The sequence below is a fragment of the Podarcis raffonei genome, chromosome 11 (assembly GCF_027172205.1).
Source record: "Podarcis raffonei isolate rPodRaf1 chromosome 11, rPodRaf1.pri, whole genome shotgun sequence".
Taxonomy (NCBI): Eukaryota; Metazoa; Chordata; class Lepidosauria; order Squamata; family Lacertidae; genus Podarcis; species Podarcis raffonei.
Window position 1 is genome coordinate 2,778,727 of NC_070612.1, and position 20,027 is coordinate 2,798,753.

General features: G+C 47.7%; 2 protein-coding genes across 2 annotated transcripts in view; both read left to right on the forward strand.

The window, feature by feature from the left end:
• RPP25L (ribonuclease P/MRP subunit p25 like) overlaps positions 1-20,027 on the forward strand; it is a 190,466-nt gene that overhangs the window by 148,310 nt on the left and 22,129 nt on the right. The window lies entirely within an intron of this gene.
• Positions 3,662-17,114, forward strand: LOC128423490 (NACHT, LRR and PYD domains-containing protein 3-like). Its single transcript, XM_053408664.1, has 7 exons — positions 3,662-3,878; positions 6,754-7,053; positions 8,418-10,089; positions 11,336-11,506; positions 13,641-13,811; positions 15,478-15,648; positions 16,368-17,114. The coding sequence occupies exons 2-7, from the start codon at positions 6,771-6,773 to the stop codon at positions 16,492-16,494; spliced, it is 2,595 nt and encodes an 864-aa protein (XP_053264639.1). The 5' UTR covers positions 3,662-3,878; positions 6,754-6,770; the 3' UTR covers positions 16,495-17,114.

Sequence of the window (20,027 nt, forward strand, 5' to 3'; positions counted from 1 at the left end):
TGGCTGTTGTGTAGAGAAATGAGGCAATTCAGCTCAGCGTTTGCATTTCATTCATATTTATTTGTAAAAATTAATAGTTCACTGTTCTCAGTGCACATGGCAATCGCATTAAGGAACACACTGTTATATGTTAAATTTAAAAAACCTCATTAAAGTAAAACCTAGTGTTTTGGAACTCCACCCCAGAGCATCCTGAGCTACCAAAATATTATCCACAGCTTCTAGAAGGTGGTTCCCTTCACTTCTGGAAATTGTCAAGAGGGGAAAATTCTGTTAGTAAGAGGGAGCCAGCAAGGTTGATTCTACATGCAAATGTGATACATGCACGAGAAGATGGAGAGGGGGCTCTCGATAGTTCTTGGAGAATGTGCGGGGATTCCAGGTCTCAGATGGGTTGGGCCCACTTCCTTTAAGAACCAACACTTCAATTTGAGTCCAGATGGAGCAGCTTGAACGTAGAACTGCGGCATCATCTGTTTCTGGTGACCAGCTCTTTTGCCAAAGAGGCCTCTGTTCTATGCCCTGGTAAAAGCTTTTGAACAATGCTCAAGAGCAGCATAAAACGGGGTTTGTTTTTATTATGTGTTTTGTAAACTCTGTATTTTTATGTTGTGAACCACCATGAGATCTTTGGATGAAGGGCGGCATACATATTAAACGAATAAATACATAAATAAGAAACCCACTCACGGTGCTTTTCAGGAGCCTTTAGTCTAGGAAAGCCTGAATGCTGGTCTTGTGATCTGGCATAACAGCATTTTTTACAGGTGGAGTTGGTCCTGGCTCAGATTTCTAGGCACAGCAAAAGAGTGACCAGTATCCCAAGGTTGGAACCCTCAATGACCAAGATAAGCTGAGTTGTGTTGGACATACGAAGGAGGGTGGTATTGCAAACTCCCAAGACTTGCCAGGTATCATTTTCAGGTTGGTTTGAAATCCCTTCCAATCAACTCATCCATATCCAGCACAAGCATTTTACTATAGACTCAGGTCAACAGAAAAACCCAGGCAGTTGGGTGGTTTCATTGAAGCAATGGACCAAAATAATCCCAAACATCCCAGTTGTGCCAAAGTTTCACGGCAGAGGATGTCATGGGGAAAGCAAGTTAGTCGTCATCACCTGGTGAGTCATTCCCACTATACAGCAGTGCCCTAAATGCTTGCAGTTGTGTCCATAGAATCCATGGAATCGAAAGGAGTAGGAAGATGTGGCATGACTAACAATGCATTCGCCCCAGTCTGTGTTGATACAGAGGTCATCTGCTTATCTCAGAAAGCGGGCTCGCAGGTCTAGAACACCAATATTTATTGTGTAGGAAGATAACGAGTGATTGCACATTCAGGAACCTCCCTTAGGAAGTGAAAGTTGGTGGCTGGGTTGTGGCTAACTGGGTTGAGACAATGGCTAGTTTCCCTTTCCCCCCTTGTTTGTGTGGAAAAGCAGTTGCTAATATAATAATAATGGTAATAATACCTTTATTGTCAGTGTACAACCTGTGTACAGTGAAATTAACCGAGCCTCCCCCCCCCCACAAACACTCAGTCTCATTGCGCTCTGTGTGCTTGTTGCACAACACACCAACCCCAAAAGTCAGTTGCACTATATTTTCCGTTCAGCAGCCTAACAGCCCACGGATAGAAACTGTTTTTTAGCCTGTTGGTACGACTGATTATACTTCTATACCTCCTGCCCAAGGGTAGTAGATTAAAGAGGTCCTGGCCTGGGTCTGAATCGTCCCTGAGAATTTTTTGCACTCTCCTAAGGCATCGATCCCTTGCGGTGTCAGGGGACAGCCCATGATATCATGCGCTGTGTTCATCATCCTTTGGAAAGACTTTCGGTCCGTGACTGTCAAACTAATGTACCAGACTGATACAATATGAGAGGACACTTTCCATTATGGACTGGTAGAAGGAGGTCATCAATTGTTGTTTAACATAGTTCTTTCGCACGACCCTGAGAAATTGGAGTCTCTGTTGGGCCTTTCTGACCACCTGAGTTATATTGTTTTTCCAAGTGAGGTCTTCACTAAGGTGAACTCCCAGGAATTTAAAGGAAGAGACGCTCTCCACACACACACCCAATATACAACTGGGCTAGTTCTCCTTTCTTCCTCCAAAAGTCCCAACATCATCTCCTTTGTCTTGCTAATACTTAGGTGCAAGATATTCTCTAGGCACCATGTAGATACTTTTTGAACCTACATGAAGGGGGGTAGGTTTTGTTTTCAGAGTCTTGGAGCAAACTCAACAGCAATTTCTCCCAGTATGATTCCCATCAACCTGTATTCAGAAGCATTACTGCCTCACAACAGTGGAGGAGGGTCACAGTCCTCATTGCTGTACTAATCTGATCTGCTGATTTGTTATGTATTTTGTATTAATTTTTTGAATGTAATTTTATTGTTGGTTCAGTGCTGTCCATTGCAATATTTTTTTCTTAATGTTGCTGTTTTCCAAATAAAATTGTGACCCTGATGGGGCATCTAGGATTGGGATGGGATTTTCCAACAATTGTAATATGCCTTTCTTATGATGGTGTTCCTATTCTGCCGCTAAAGGTGCTTAGAATAAAACACAGCCCCCTGGTTCTGCTGTGTTATCGGCTCCTCCCGACTTTCTCCAGGACTTGCAGCCTTTTGGAAACTTCTATCGCGTCTCCCCTTCCTCGCCTTTCCTCTAAATTAAACCATCCTAAACGCTGCAACTAGACTCTTGAGAGTCCCATGGACTGCAAGAAGATCAAACGCATCCATTCTGAAGGAAATCAGCCCTGAGTGCTCACAGGAAGGACAGATCGTGAAGCTGAGGCTCCAGTACTTTGGCCACCTCATGAGAAGAGAAGACTCCCTGGAGAAGACACTGATGCTGGGAAAGATGGAGGGCACAAGGAGAAGGGGACAGCAGAGGACGAGGTGGTGGGACAGTGATCTCGAAGCTACCAGCATGAGTTTGACCAAACTGCGGGAGGCAGTGGAAGACAGGAGGGCCTGGTGTGCTCTGGTCCATGGGGTCACGAAGAGTCGGACACGACTAAATGACTAAACAACAACAAAACGCTGCAACTTCCCCTCATAGGAACATTGCATAGAATCCTAGAATTGTTGGGTTGAGAGGGACCCCGAAGGTCCTCTATGTTGATATTTTCACCCCCTCCCATTGCGAGAATCTCCTGATCTGATGTTTTGAGAAAGGAGGGGGCGGAAACTGCTCTTCTGTTCTTCCGCTCCTGACTCTGTGTGTGTGGAGAGAGTCTTATCTATGTAGTGACTAGATGGCTGAGTGGGAGCTGTAACAGTAGTTCTTTAGCTTGTAGCAGCTATTAGAAATAAAAGAAGTTATGCTTCACGGCTAGCTTGTGCGTTATTTATACTCCACTGAGTCTGGTGCTCACAATGCACACTTGTGAGTCCAGTGCACTGAGACCTGCTTTCCAGGATTGGAAAGTCTCTGAAAGTGCTCCAGTCGCCTAGCCCAGTCGGGGCAGAACCAGTTATTGAGCCCAGTCACTGCACATCGGTTGAAAGGCGTACTGACACTCTAGTCCAACCTGCTGCAATTCAGGAATCTCAGCTATATCCTACGTGATGGATGGCTATCCAACCTTAAAAAACTCCAAGGAAAAACATTGCGGCGTTGCTGACAGAGGAGGGGAAAGGGTTGCATGTGGGCATTTCTGCGGCAAGCCTTTCGCGTGACTCTTGCAGCATAAGCGAGGCTGCCAGAGCTTGGGGCCGTGGAGGGGGAGCGGAGGGTTGGATTTTGCTTTCGCTTCGTCCTGTGAGAGCTGCCAGACAGTCTGCTCTGAGCTCCACGAGGAACTTCCATCGCTGTGCATTGTTAAAACTCTGTGTGGCCTTCCTTCCTCAAAAAACAAGGTCAGTGTGGTCTTTTTTTAACCACAAGGAACGGGCTGGCTTTCTTATTAATGGTATTGCATAAAGGTGACTCATCAGTCAGTGGATTTGGGTGCTGCTAAGGGTGGCACAGGGCTTGCCAATCGAAAGGTCGGCGGTTCGAATCCCTGCGGCGAGGTGCGCTCCCGTTGCTCGGTCCCAGTGCCTGCCAACCTAGCAGTTCGAAAGCACCCCCAGGTGCAAGTAGATAAATAGGGACCGCTTACTGGCGGGAAGGTAAACGGCGTTTCCGTGTGCTGTGCTGGCTCTCCAGATGCAGCTTTGTCACGCTGGCCACGTGATCCGGAAGTGTCTCCGGACAGCGCTGGCCCCTGGCCTCTTAAGTGAGATGGGCGCACAACCCCAGAGTCTGTCAAGACTGGCCCGTACGGGCAGGGGTACCTTTACCTTTAAGGGTGGCACAGGAGGCGAAGGATCTGATCTCTGCGACAGGAGGTTATTTTCCCCCTGCTCAACCTTCATCCAGAGGTGTGCAACTCCCATTCACCTTAGCGAGGCTTGAGCCAGGAGTGTGCCGTGCCATGTGAACCGTGGGCAAGTGCACTTCTCATTTTGGACCGGGCAAATATTTTGGGACGGCTCATAACGGCAGAAGAGAGAGTGCGCAGAGAAGAGGAACGACAAGAGCAGGAATGCAGAGTTGTTTTAAGGGGAAATCCCTGTTTGGCCTCGGAAAGAAACCACATGTTTTTGCGCTGCAATGCTTCTGTGGGGGAAAGGAGGTGATGGTTTCTAGGTATCAAGGAGCCTGAGGAGTGAGTGGAGAGGTGTGAGCAGAGGTAGAGGGAGATGACTTGGGGGATGGGGCCAGTGATTTGTGGGATCCGGTGCCATCAGTGAGGAGAAACCTTCCTCCATCACCAGTGCCTTCCTTGTCTCAAGGGAGCTTGAGTTCTCAGAGCCTTTAGAACATGAGTAGGCAAACTAAGGCCCGGGGGCCGGATCCGGCCCAATCGCCTTCTAAATCCAGCCCGCAGACGGTCCAGGAATCACTGTGTTTTTACATAAGTAGAATGTGCCCTTTTATTTAAAATGCATCTCTGGGTTATTTGTGGGGCTTGCCTGGTGTTTTTACATGAGTAGAATGTGGGTTTCAGGTTTCAGAAATATATATAATATAAAAATAAGATGGTCTCAGGCAGCCGTTTTTCACCGCTTTGCCATTTTCAGTGGTGATCAGAAAAACAGCTCAGTTGAAACAATTCCATACAAAACATACCAGAAAACACAGATCTTTAAAGTTCTGGAATCAAATGCCTTTTTAAAAATGGACCTATAAATACATTGTAACTGAGTTTGAATACATTTGTTTTTATTTGGTGTTTTCCTCTAAGCCCAACCCTCTCTGGATTTTATTATGAGACTAAATCGTAAAGAAAAACAAATTTCGTTTTCAAAACAGCCTTACACATTTTGTCCAACTGTTATTTAAAGGCCTTCTTTGGGAGCTATAAAAACAAAGACCAGACATCGCATGAATATTCAACATTTGAAAACAAACTAAATGATTGTATACAGGTTGCATATAAGTCTGCAGATACTCAAAACCCAAAAGAGCCTGCAGAGATCTCTGTTAATTGCATCATCTGCTCACATAAACAGGGGGCTGAAATTATTACCTGAAGGCAACAAATTATATATTTTCTTAAGAACTGTACACAGGTGGTTTTAATATGTGGTAAGGAATCAAGGGCCTGGTGGATATGGGATCAAATCCCCACTCATCCATTAAGCCCAGTGGGTGATCTTAGGCCATTCACCTCCTTTCATCCTGACCTACTTCACAAAATTTAGGGAGTAAATAAGGGGGGGGAGGAGACCCATGCATATACCTTCAGCTCCTTGTAGGTGTAATAAAAATCTGCCTTTATTCCCTTATGGGGGACATAAGAGCCCTTCTAGAGTCCTTTGTAGGTTCTCCATCGGTTGGAGAAAATAACAGGCCAAACAGAGAATATTGAGAAGCAAAGCAGCTCGTAAGCCTGATCTTTATTGAACTGTTTCAACAGGGTGCTCCCCTCAAACGCAGGAAAGGAGGAGGACCCAGAACCAAGGTGTGCCCGCCCTTATATACACATTTTAAATTGCCTGCCCTGGAGTCCAAGACCACCCCCAAAACATCTGAGTGCATTGTTTACCCCATGTCTGGCAGGTTACCTATTAATGGTCACTTGATTGGATTACCTGGGGAGCCTGGCCAGTCTTTTGTAATGACAAATACTTAGTTCCTGAGCCAGGTCACAGGCTTACCCTATTCATACACAGACATACCCTTAAGACAGGATTTGTGAAGGAAAGGACAATGGGGAGGCTTTTCCATTTTCCTTCCACCTTGCAGAGAAATATTTAAGGCCAATTTGGGTGGGAGGGACAAAATGGTTTCAGGATTTTTCTGTGGGGTTTCAGACATGTGGTTTATATAAGCAGTTATGAACATATATATATATATATATATATATATATATATATATATATGACCTTAAATATCTTATTTCACAGGAAAGGCAAGTTAGAAATGTAATAAAAGAATAAGTAAGTTAAATATAGCTGAAACTTCAAAAGCTAATTGATAAAGCCTTTTTTGTACTTTGTTCAGTGTGGGGTCTCGATTCATAGTTACATTGCAGGAGCCTCTTGTGGCTGTTTTAATGTTTAACGGTGGCCTGTTCCTTTAGTTGATGATTAGCAGAATGTAAAACGAAAGTTGCCACAAGGAGGTTTCCGTTCCTGGGTAAGCTTTTTGCTTTTTGTGTTTGTGCAGTGAGATAGGAAGCCCAGGAGCAGAGGCAGTCTAACTCAGTCTCTCTCCCCCCGCCCCCCCACTTCCCATTTACAGACACGTCTTGACTTGAAATGGAAGATGCAGGAGAACCCCTGGAAGATGCCCTCCTCTTTGCCCTGGACAACCTCTCTGAGGAGAACTTCAAGAGGTTCAAGAACAAGCTCTGCTTCCTGAAGATGGAGGGCAGAGCCAAAATCCCCCGGAACAAGCTGGAAAGCACAGACACAGTGGATACTGTCTGGCTCCTCTTGGATGCCTATGGCCAGGATGGGGCCTGGGAAGTGGCCGTGGCCGTCCTCAAGGCGGTCAGCTTGCGGGATTCGGCCACCAGGCTCCAGAAATGGAAACAGAACAGTAAGAGACTTGCATTCTCTTACTAAGGTTGCATGGGGTGAAAAGTTCAACAACTTTGGGCCATCTCCCCTCATTTTCTTAAAACTGAGCCCCCCAAAATAGGGGGGGGTCTTATACATGGGAGCATCTTATAGACAGAAATAGAGAAAGGGTGGAGAAATAGGAACAACCATACTTATGTGGTGGAGGTGTGAGGAAATTAAGAAATTTTGGGTAGTAGTACATGAAGAACTAAAGAAGATGTTGAAAATATCAATAACAAAGAAACCAGAGACATATCTCCTTGGATTGATAGACGAAGAGATGCCACGGGGGGGGGGGGATTTTTCTATATGCAAGTACAGCCACTAGAATAGTGATTGCTGCTAGGTAGAAGTCACAAACTATACCTACAAAGGAGGAATGGATTTGTCAACTAAATGAACATTTAATTTTGGCAAATTTAACTGCTGTAATAAGAAACCAGTCGAATCAAAAATTGAAAAAGGAGTGGACATGTTTTGATGAATATATGGCAAAATCTTGCTCAAAAAAAAGATACGCTAGTATGCCTAGATTAAAATGTGAAGTACTGGATGGAAGAAAAATTAGCAAGGAAAGATAATGAGAACATATAGATGATTTGAGAAGACTGTAGAATGCAAAGGTTATTGTAAATTGTATAATGTGGAGGAAATCGAGTGGGGGTGGAGGGAAGTGGGAGGAAGGAGAAAAGAATAATACGATGGATTGAGGAAATATAAATATAAATGTATGAGGGGATGGGGAGGAAATGGTGTTGGCTTTGGTACATCTGTATTGTGATGTAATACAGTGGTGCCTCGCAAGACGAAATTAATTCGTTCCGCGAGTTTTTTCTTCTTGCGAGTTTTTCGTCTTGCGAAGCACGGTTTCCCATAGGAATGCATTGAAAATCAATTAATGCGTTCCTATGGAGACCGCCTTCAGACCAGGTCCGGGGACAGCGGGGAAGACGCGCTGTGCTTCCCTGCTATCCCCGGAGCTTGCGGGGCTGGCGGTGGGGAGAAGCGATCTTCTCCCCGCCGCCAGCCTTCAGAACAGGTCCGGGGACAGAGGGGAAGGCGCACTGCGCTTCCCCGCTATCCCCGGAGCTTGTGAGGCAAGCTTCGTCTTGCGAAACAAGCCCATAGGGAAATTCGTCTTGCGAAGTGGCTAAGAAAACGAAAAACTCTTTCGTCTAGCGAGTTTTTCGTCTTCCGAGGCATTCGTCTTGCGGGGTACCACTGTATGTGAAAATCAATCAATCAATCAATAGAAAAAGATGGCACTTGCTAATCAAACAACTTATTTCCCCATGCTGTGACCCCTCCCCTGACACCACTCTCATTGTGTGATTACATTAGATCGCAGGAAGAAATATAAAAGCTGTATCCAAGAGAACTTCGGGGGCATTCCTGAATGTGACTCCCTTTCTCCTGGCCAAGGGGTGAGCCTCCCCCAAAGATACACAGAGTTGCTCTTCTGCAGGAAATGGGATCCTCAACAGGGAACCCACGAGGTTGCAGACATGGAGAGGAAGCGACGGGAGTTGGAGGTTCACAAAGGAGACGGGCCGGAAGAAGTCACCATGGAGAATTTATTTGGTCCAGACGCTCAGGGCGAAAGCACCAGAACCATTGTGCTGCTTGGACCTGCTGGGGTGGGGAAGACCACAGCCCTGCGGAAGATAATGCTGGACTGGGCATCTGGCAAGTTCTGGCAGCAGAGGTTCGAGCATGTCTTTTACATCTCCTGCAAAGCAGTGAACTATGGCAAGGGACCCATGACCGTAGCTGAGCTGGTACTCTGCAGCTGCCCTCCAGGAACTCTCCTAGCAGAGGATGCCTTCATGAACCAAGACAGCATCCTCATCCTCATCGACGGCTTTGATGAGCTGGAGACCAGCAGGCTTCCAGGTGACGTTACGTGCAGCGACCCCCACAAAAAGCAGGCTGCTGTGTCTTTGGTGATGGGTCTACTCAGGAGGAGGCTCCTTCCCAAGTGCCATCTCATTGTGGCTATGAGGCCCATGGCTTTGGGGGCACTACTGCCATGCTTGAGGTCTCCGTGGTTCATGGAAGTGTTGGGATTTCGACCGGCTCAGAGGGAGGAATATTTCCAACGCTTCTTTGAGGCCAAGGAAGACGCCATTCATGCCTTTGAAATCGTGAGAAGGAATGAAACTCTGTTCAGCTTATGCTTCCTCCCTGCTCTGTGCTGGATTTTCTGCACCGCCTTTAGGCGGAAACCCGAAAAGGCCCTCCTTAATGCTATCCCGGAGACTGCGACGGTCACGGAAATCCACCTGCAGCTCCTCTTCAGCTTCTTGGGTTGCAACCCAAAGCTGAGCAACTTGAAAGGTCTCTGCTCCTTAGCCAAGGATGGTGTTCTCCATAAGAAGGTGAGCTTTGGCCAAGAAGAGCTGAAAGAACATTGCGTGGGTTGTTCCGACTCAGAAACCCTTTCTCTCCTCCGTAAAGATGTCCATGCGGCAATAACTTACAGCTTTGTTCACTTAAGTTTCCAGGAGTTATTTGCAGCCTTGTTCTACCTGCTGGACACAGAAGGGGACTCATCATTCAGGATCCTGAACGAGGGACTGGGAAACAAGAAAGAGTGCAGAGGCAACTCTTTCACGCTGGTGCGTTTCCTCTTTGGCCTCTCCAACGCAAAGAGGATGGACCTCCTGCAAGAAGCATGGGGCTGCCAGATGTCCAGGACCAGGCTCTGGCAGGAGATACTGAGATGGGTGGACCAGGAAGCAACACGTCAGTCCTTTGGGAGAGGGGAGCAACTCCTGGAGCTCTGCCACTGCATCTACGAGACGGAGGACCCTCAGTTTGCCGAGAGCATCCTGAGACACGTCCATGACTTGGACCTCCGAGACCTGCTCTTCTCCAAGCTGGATTTTGCTGCTCTTTCATTTTGTCTAACAGCTTCTCCTTCTCTCTGCTCGCTTCGGCTCTCTGGCTATGAGTTGGGGCCCACAGCAATTCGCCAGCTCTTGCCAGGACTTCTGAAGCCCTCAGAGATCCAGTAAGTGCATCTGGAAGACCCACCGGTGATCCTTGTTGGGTCAATGGGACTTAAGTAGGGTGGCCCTCTGTCCAGAACAGGCGCTCACCTCATGGCTCAGTGAGTTTAGCCACCCAGGGCTCAAATTAGAAGGACGGCCCTACCATTGAGCAGAGTGAGGCAACTGCTTCAGGTGGCAGAAGCTTGGGAAACGGGAAGCAATGGCTACTGTTTTACAAGGCTACAGTGGGCCACTATTTGGGCTGAAGTTGCAGGGAGTCAGAGATGGGGCTTGTGGTTTTTGTTAGCAGCCTTTCCCCCCTCACAAATGAACCGTGACTGGATAGCTCAGTTGGTTAGAGTAAGGTTACCAGATTTTTTTCAATGAATCCGGGGACACTTTAAATAAATAAATAAATAAATCTATCTACATGTTCAGGACACTGATGCTGCAGTGATGGCGGTGGCGGCGAGGCTCAAGCAGAGCAATGCCTCCCTTCCCATTGGAGCAGCCCCAATCCCATTCCTACTTGCGTGCAAGCAGGAGGGGGCAGGTATCTCTCAGCTGGGAAGCGAGGCTTCTCGTTGCCTAACTGAGAGATCCCTGCCCCCTCCTGCTTTCACGCAAGTAGGAGTTGGGATCAGGGTTGCTCCAGTAGGCAGCGTGAAGCCTCCCTTCCCAGCTTAGTTGCTGGGGTCAGGGAAGGTGGAGGCAGACTGGAAGCTGCATCTGAGAGCCTCTGCACCACCATCATATGGGGACTTTCCAGCAGCTCCTGAAGCCAGCCAGAGCCAACTGCTCCTTGCTGCTAAGACTGCCACTGCTGCGTTTCCCGGGGACATTAGATGAAATCCAGGGACATTCCGGGGATGGAATTTGTCCGGGGACTTATTTGCAAATCCGGGGACTGTCCCCAGGAAATGGGGACGCCTGGTAACCCTAGGTTAGAGCATGGTGCTGATAATGCCAAGATTGCAGGTTCGATCCCTGTATGGGACAGGTGCATATTCCTGCATCACAGGGGGCTCGGCTAGATGGTCCCCAGGGTCCCTTCCAACTCTACAAACATATAATTCTGTGGCTGGCTGCCCCAAAACAGAGGCCCTTGCGAGGAGAGAAGGCTCCCTGCTCCATCAAACCAGACAACCAAAGACCACTTCCAAAGGTTTATATTGACTTGTGGATCACTAAATGGGAATATTTTATAGATGTATACTGATACCGTTTGCCCTTTGTCCTAATCCTCCTGCTTTCGGTTTTCTCCAGGCTGAACCGCTGTGGGCTCCTATCTGCTGCAGGCCAAGATCTTTCCTCTGCCGTGGCGGCTAATCCGTGTCTGACGGGTCTGGATCTGGGTGAAAATCCACTGGGCGATTTGGGTGTGATCCACTTATGCCAGGGGCTTCTCGATCCACACTGTCAACTACAGAGGCTCCGGTACGTGTCTCTCTCTTCTCCTGCATTAAAATAGAGACACCCCAGACACGCCCTTCCTTTGATGCTGGAGGCAGCACATAGCATCATTCCTAGTAGCCATGGGTAGCCTTATGAATTTATTTCATCCCCTTTTAAAGCCAACGTGGCGGCCATCATTGCACCTCTTCCTGGTAACGATGAATGTGAAACGCAGAAGCATGAACGTTTTTGCAGTGCCTCTGCCTGCCTCGCCCGCAATAACAAGAAGGAAGTGCTCACTCTTACATTGTGCCCTATGGAACTCATTGCCACAGGATCTTGTAGTGGCTTTTTGTATATATGGTTCTTTGTACGTATATATGGGTGTGTAACATGTATGTAACGTGTGTAACCTGGAGTGCTCTGGTCCATGGGGTCACGAAGAGTCGGACACGACAAAACCACTAAACAACAACATGTGGTATTATAAATACATGGGATACAGATCTAGCAGGTGCTCAATAATAATTTAATAATAATTTATTATTTATACCCCGCCCATCTGACTGGGTCTCCCCAGCCACTCTGGGTGGCTTCCAACCAAATATCAAAAACAATACAGCGTCAGACATTAAAAACTTCCCTAAACAGGGCCGCCTTCAGGTGTCTTTTGAAAGTAAAATAGTTGCTTATTGCCTTGACAACTGAAGGGAGGGCGTTCCACAGGTTGGGTGCCACCACTGAGAAGGCCTTCTGCCTGGTTCCCTGTAACCTAACTTCTCGCAATGAGAGAACCGCCATTCCCTTGGCACGGGACCTCAGTGTCTGGGCTGGATGATGGGGGTGGAGACGCTCCTTCAGGTATATAGGACCGAGGCCGTTTAGGGCTTTAAAGGTGACGTCTCAACTATCTGCCCCCTATCCCCTTAGCGGAATCAACAAACATAGGTAACATTAAAATCACAGATCATGCCCCATTAGAAGTCACCGTTAAAATAGGAGATGGAACACAAACCACCCCATCATGGTCCTTCAGTCCCATCCTAACTACAAACAAACAAATTAGAGAGAGTCTCACAAAAACTGTACAAAACTACTTCAAGGAAAATGATGTAGACAATATAACAACCCCCCTCCTATGGGACGCAATGAAAGCAGTTACCAGAGGAGCTTTCATAAAAGAGAAAGCATTCTTTTAAAAAAAAAACCTCAAAAATTAACAAAATAGAACAAGACAACTATCTGCCCCCTCCCTTCTGGTTCTGTTGTCATTATCTTGTAACTGGGTAACTCCACCCCAAGCTGTTCAGCTCCTGTCTCACTCTCTGCTTCTGAACATGCTATGGACAAGGGGCGTGCGTGACTATTTCCCCGCCAGCTCTCCATCAGATAGAAGCTGGTCTGCCATGGAATGTATTCCCCAGTCCTCGTCTTCAGACCATTCCCTGACAGGGAGCTTGGTATGATTAACCCCATATTATAGATGAAGAGACTGAGGTCAGTTTCTGCCAAGATACTCAGTAAGTTCACACCTGGAAGTGAAATTTGGGATGGGGATTCCTCTGCTCACAGCAAATGATCATAACCACTTGTAGCTTTCATGAGCACATCGTTCTGATCACCAAAATCACGGCATCTGCTGCTGCAAACAGTATGTCTCTGGCTACCAGATGTCAGGGATGCAGCCCTGTGACAGAGATATCCACATCCCACTGTTAATCTTATTTCATTTATTTTATTCCGTTTATGAATTGCTCCCCATAAAATATCTCAAAGCAATTTCACAACAGAAACAACCAGCAATAAAAACAATGACACCATTTTGTTCATGAAAACCATGATCATTTGTTATTTCAAAAAACCTGTCCGAAGCACTTTCATACGTAGAAATAATTTCAATGGTTATGTGGATGTCAACATCACATGGCTGCCTGTGAATTTATCTGCGGCATGTGGCTGGCCGTCTTCGGAAGACTCGATGCCAATATCCAAAACTCCCTCATGGGTATTCAGGGTAGAGGAGATCACATACCATAAGACCCACAAGCCTCTCATTAGCTTTGTGCTTCCTGAATGATGGGAGGAAAAGGTTACGGTTACCAGCCTGGTGCTGTGAGCACCTATCCCAGCCGCAAAGCCCCTTTCTGGAGCTCATTTTCACCTCCATCTCCTGCAGGCTACATTGCTGCAACCTGACAGCTGGTGCATGTGAGCCCCTTTCAGAGGTCCTGGCATCCAAGCCGTCTCTCTCTGAGCTGGATCTGGGAGAGAACAACCTGGGCGATGAGGGGATCAGGAAGCTGTGCGAGGGGCTGAAGCACCCACAGTCCAGGTTGCAAAGACTCACGTAAGTGGCTTCTTCATCATCTCTGCAGATTCCCCCACCTCCAAGAGCTCTTCTCATCATTCCACAACTGTGCCCTGCAAAAATCCACACGTAACAAATTTCATAGAATCATAGAATTGTAGGGGTGTAAGGGACCACAAAGGGACGCAGGTGGCGCTGTGGTCTAAATCACAGAGCCCAGGGCTTGCCAATCAGAAGGTCGGCGGTTCGAATCCCCGCGACGGGGTGAGCTCCTGTTGCTCTGTCCCTGCTCCTGCCAACCTAGCAGTTCGAAAGCATGTCAAAGTGCAAGTAGATAAATAGGTACCACTCCGGCGGGAAGGTAAATGGTATTTCCGTGCGCTGCTCTGGTTCGCCAGAAGCGGCTTAGTCATGCTGGCCACATGACCCGGAAGCTGTACGCCGGCTCCATCAGCCAATAAAGCGAGATGAGCGCCGCAACCCCAGAGTCGGCCATGACTGGACCTAATGGTCGGGGGTCCTTTTACCTTTACCTAAGGGACTACAAGGACCATCTAGCGCAGGCAAGTCCAACTTCAAGTAGGTTGTGATCTACTACCCAGTATCAAAAACTGGCAGTGATCTACCACACTCTCCCATTCTCATTATTCACCAAGTGTTCCCTTCTCCCACCCCTGCAAAGTCATTTAAGTTTGTTTAATTAGTTAATTAATTAATTAATTAATTAATTAAGGGATATTTATTTCACAGATACAGTAGTTCTGTTTGGATATCATCATGACAGATCCAAATAGTTACTAGATGGACAAGTAGCTAAACAAGTGAGAAAAGTTAAACTATATTTTTATATTAGTTTACACAGATCTAAGAGGCCAGTTGGAGCGCTAGGCTTTTCTCTCTCTCTCCCTCCCCCCCCCCCAACCAGCCCTTTCTCTCTCTGAGGAGCCATTTGGAGCGTGCTGGGCTTCAATTAATCGACCACAACTAATCCTGTGATTGACAGGTTAATCGTGATTGACGTGTTGGACATGCCTGATTCAGCCCCCTGCAATGCAGGAATCGTTTGCCCAACCTGTGGCTCAAACCCACAACCCTGAGATTAAGTCTCATGCCCTAGCAACTGAGCTATTTGAACAAATTAAAACGGGCGTAATGTTCATGTATATGGGACACGGGTGGCGCTGTGGGTAAAAGCCTCAGCGCCTAGGGCTTGCCGATCGAAAGGTCGGCGGTTCGAATCCCCGCGGCGGGGTGCGCTCCCGTTGCTCGGTCCCAGCGCCTGCCAACCTAGCAGTTCGAAAGCACCCCCGGGTGCAAGTAGATAAATAGGGACCGCTTACCAGCGGGAAGGTAAACGGCGTTCCGTGTGCTGCGCTGGCTCGCCAGATGCAGCTTGTCACGCTGGCCACGTGACCCGGAAGTGTCTGTGGACAGCGCTCGCCCCCGGCCTCTTGAGTGAGATGGGCGCACAACGCTAGAGTCTGTCAAGACTGGCCCGTACGGGCAGGGGTACCTTTACCTTTACCTAATGTTCATGTATACATTTGAAAAAGATCAGCCAAAATATAACTAAACCAAACTCTTCTTCTGTGTGGCATTTGGGACGTTCAGGTCCCAGTTTGTTATTTTGCCAGTGGGACATATTTTCTCTTCATTCAGTTTTATCTTCCCAAGTGTCACAAATCCCCTTCGCCTTCCTTTGCAGGTTGCACCTTTGCGGTCTCACAGCCAGGGCATGTGAGGATCTGGCCTCTGTCCTGGAATCCCACGAGAGCCTGGCAGAGCTGGGCTTAGGCGGGAACAGCCTGGGAGACGAGGGCGTCAGACACCTGTGTGCCTCACTGGCGAAGCAGCACTGCAGACTCCAGAGGCTGGCGTAAGTACCCCCACCCCCCGATCTCTCCCATCTTCAGCTTTTGTGCATGTTGTTTAGAGTTCATAAGGCAGGCGGGTGGCACTGTGGGTTAAACCACAGAGCCTAGGGCTTGCGGATCAGGAGATCGGCGGTTCGAATCCCCGCAACAGGGTGAGCTCCCGTTTCTCAGTCCCTACTCCGGCCAACCTAGCAGTTCGAAAGCACGTCAAAGTGCAAGTAGATAAATAGGTACCGCTCTGGTGGTCCCTCAGCACTATATAGAGAAGTCCTAAACAGCTGGAGTGGTTATGGGAGAGAGTTAGGACCATAGCTGTCAACGTTTCCCTTTTTTAAAGGGAAATTCCCTTATTCCGAATAGGATTCTTCGTAAGAAAAGGGAAAAGTTGACAGCTATGGTTAGGACCTGAAGGCCTTGGAATGGATGGACTCTAGGCTGTTAGTAAACTAGGTCTCTGCTGGGTTCTGGGGAGAGAAAATGGGCCCCCAGGAAACTGTTCCCTGTTTCTGGCATCAGCTTAGAGGCTTCCAGGTCTCAGTCAAGCTAGCCAGTTGGCATCAGCTTTGGCAGCCATGAGCCTCTTTGCCTGAAAGCTAGCGGATGACCCAGAGCAGTCCCTCTCAGTCCAGCAACCATGGACAGAGATTTGCAAGCAGACGTTTCCCTCTTGGGGGAGCCTCCTTTCTGACGGTGCGGTTTTTCTCCTTCTTCCTCCTCCCAGACTTACAATGTGGACCCTAAATCGCATCACCCAGAAAAAACTGCAGGCAGCTCAGGCTGCACGCCCTCAGCTGATCCTGACCTCCTATTACCCACCCGGCTGCGCCGCCTTCCCAGTGGACGAGTAATGGGATATTCACACGACTTACCACTCAAGCACCAGCAGATTGCTTGCAGATTGTGTGAAACCAGAGCCAAGCACCACCGATGATTGCCACCCACCATGAGCTGCAAACAGCCACTTGAACATTGCATTGCCTACATGCATGTGTGAATTGGCCCAAGGCTTCAGCAGTACTTCCTTGTGGCTGGTGACCCTGCCAGGTAACAGCCCCACTAGCCTTAAATGGAGAGCAGCAGGCCATCAAAATGTCTGACCTACACAGATGAGAAACAAAACCTTCCAAGCTACCCAATGACCTGGATTTTCCAAAATCAGGTGCGGTGCCTCCTGGGAGTAAGGCAAACGTGGCTCATTTTTGGCAGCTATTGGACTTTTGGCTTTCTGCCCAGACGCTGAGGTCCAGCGCCGAGGGCCTTCTGGCAGTTCCCTCATTGCGAGAAGCAAAGCTACAGGGAACCAGGCGGAGGGCCTTCTCGGTGGTGGCGCCCGCCCTGTGGAACGCCCTCCCACCAGATGCCAAAGAGAAAAACAACTACCTGACATTTAGAAGACATCTAGAGGCAGCCCTGTTTGGGGAAGTTTTTAATGTGTGACATTTTAATGTATTTTAAATCCTTGTTGGAAGCTGCCTGAGTGGCTGGGGGAAACCATGTAGATGGGCGGGGTACAAATAATAAATTATTATTATTATTATTATTATTATTATTATTATTATTATTATTATTACAGTCAGTGCCACATTCAAACTTGTGATTTATAAGGGAAGCCCTTCTAAGGGCAACAGCATAGTATTGTTAGGATTTTGGGGGCTCATCCTGGATGATGCCCCAAGTCCCTTCCAGTTCTTGGGATCCTATATTGGAGGGGATGGAATGATGTGTAAGAGCAACCTTTCCAAGGCTATCCCTTTGTCTAGGTTAGTGGTGTCCAAACTTTTTTCAAAGAGGGCCAGATTTGATGAAGTGAAGGGCCATGAGGGCCGACCAAAGGGCCGACCAAGGGTTAACCTTTTTTTAGGATTGAAGTTGTTGAGCTTCTTTTATGATTTTACCCCAAAGTTGTTGAGCTTTTTCTAAGTTGTTGAGGGTTTTTTAGGATTTTACCTCAGTAAATAAACTGCCACAGGGGCCAGATTAAACTGGACTTTGACATCACTGGTCTAGGTGATGGCTGACCAGTTAAGCACCTCGATGGGCCTACCCAAAGAAGCTGCTCTGTGCCATAGAACAAATGAGTGAGCCCTCAGCCAAGTGCTAGGTAGGACAATAACCAAGAATCACGTGAGAGCGCTGAGCTAGGAGCAGGCTGGAAGACCTGCTTGCTCTGTGCTGCAATTAAGACAGAGACCTGCTTGCTCTGTGCTGCGACTAAGACAGAGACCTGCTTGCTCTGTGCTGCGACTAAGACAGAGACCTGCTTGCTCTGTGCTGCGACTAAGACAGAGACCTGCTTGCTCTGTGCTGCGACTAAGACAGAGACCTGCTTGCTCTGTGCTGCGACTAAGACAGAAGTTGTTCAGACTGTGAACCCCTCCTAGCTTATGTTCAGGTTGTTCCAATAAAACCATATATCCAAAAGACAGCACTATCTCTACTGAGCTTCATTCCAACGAAACCAATTCCTTGTGTACATAATTTTCAGAAAAATGTAAGAAGAGCCATGCCGGATGAGGCCCCAGGCCTCTCTAGTCCATCATCCTGTTTTATTTATTACATTTCCATACCGCTCTTCATCCGAGGACCCCAATACACAGTTTAAAAGGCCATGGATAGTTTAATTAGCCCAAAGGCCTAGGAGAAGGGGAATATTTTTGGCTGGCACCTGGCATGGCTGGCATGGAATGAAGTCTCCAGCCAAACCTCCCTGGGGACAGCTTGCCACAAGCGGGGAGCCATCACAGAAGAGGCCTGCTCTTGTGTTGCCGCCCTCCAGATTTCTCATGGAGGAGACACACAAAGAAGGGCCTCAGATGATGAATGCAGAATCTGGGTTGGTTCATATGGAGAGAGACGGTCCTTGAGGTATTGCTGTCCTCAGCCATTTAAGGCTTCAGAAGTCCAAACCAGCACTTTGAACTGGGCCCAGAAACTAATGGGCAGCCAATGCAGCTGAGCCAGAATCGGTGCAACTGTTAGAATTCCTGCTCCATGATTGCAGTCATGGGATTGTTGTCTTTCACATGAAGTGATATGTTTGACTCCACAAAGTGGGAAGTGACGGAAACAGGATGTTTGTGTTACTGTGTTCCGTGAAGTAGGACTATTGTCCTTTGTTCTTTTTCTCCTTGCTGTCTGATGCTAGAGAGAGAGGGAGCCATGTTGCAGTGCTGAGGTCTGTCACGCAAGGTGCGCAAACTCTTCGGATCTCTAAGTGTGCTGGTGTCTGTTGGCATCAGTCGCTGTGATGTTCTGGCTGAAGAAAGCTTTTGAAGCTACCGAACGAAAGACCAGGAGGGAGAGAACATGCCAGTCGGGCATGTGTCTCTGCCAGGGTCCTACTCGAGCGTAGGCTGAACTCCTGACAGCAACATGCTCAAAGCGTCCTGCACCATTGAGCAACCTTGGCAGCTGGATTCTGCACCAGCTGAACCATCTTCAGAGGCAGCATTGCCGTATCTAGCCTAGAGTTGCCAGAGCATGGGCAACACATGCCACAGCCCCCAAGTAGATGCACCCATGTCCTGCTTGTGGTCACCCCAGAGGCAACTATGGTATGTTCTTCCAAACTCATCTTCCCTAGAAATAGTGCCTCTGATACCAGGCCATGCGCATGGCCTTCTCCTCCATGAATTTGTCTGGTCCTCTTTTAAAGCCACCTAGATTGGTGGCCATCAGTGCTCCTGTGGCAGGGAGTTCCAGAGTTAAACTTTGGAAGGACTTTCTTTTATCTGTCCTGAATCTGTCCTCATTACAAAATGCCAGTTATGGGCTTGTGAGCATCACAAGCAGCATTGGTCTGCATGATGCTTACATAGGAGAATAAAAGCAGCATCAAAACACACCTGTGGAGACAGAGGTGACCTATGATTACCTATGATGGTAGAGGAGCCCTTGTAAAAACAAACCAACCACACATCCCATGTTTTGCAGCACAGCTGCACAGGAAAGCATTGGCTCTGAGATGGGAACTGTGAGTTGATGGTAGCTGGCATGATTGTGATCCCAAACATCTGGGGGGAACTAGGTTGAAGAAGGCTGCTGTAGGGTCACCTGTGAGTGACTTGCGACCTTGGTGTCCGCCAGCAGCCCTGAAGAGTTCGTTTTTATTTATTTCATCAAATTCATACACTGTTTGATTGTAAAAAAAGCAAAAACAACCCAAAAGCTCAAACAGGCTTACGGAAACAGATAAAATGATAATTCTCAATAAGAAAAAATAACTCAAGTTTTCCAAAACTGAAACTAACAACAGACTAAAAAGAGACTAAAACTCACATCAATTTTTTAAACATCTGGGCACGCTTGTGTGAACAAAAATGTTTTTAGCAGGCGCCGAAAAGAGTACTGTGAAGTTGCCTGTCTGGTATCTAGTGGCAGG

Coding starts and splice junctions, on each gene's coding strand:
- LOC128423490 (XM_053408664.1), top strand. CDS start 6,771: ATGGAAGATGCAGGAGAACCCCTGGAAGATGCCCTCCTCTTTGCCCTG. Junction 13,812..15,477: donor TCCAGGTTGCAAAGACTCAC/GTAAGTGGCTTC, acceptor CTTCCTTTGCAG/GTTGCACCTTTGCGGTCTCA. Junction 15,649..16,367: donor TGCAGACTCCAGAGGCTGGC/GTAAGTACCCCC, acceptor TCCTCCTCCCAG/ACTTACAATGTGGACCCTAA.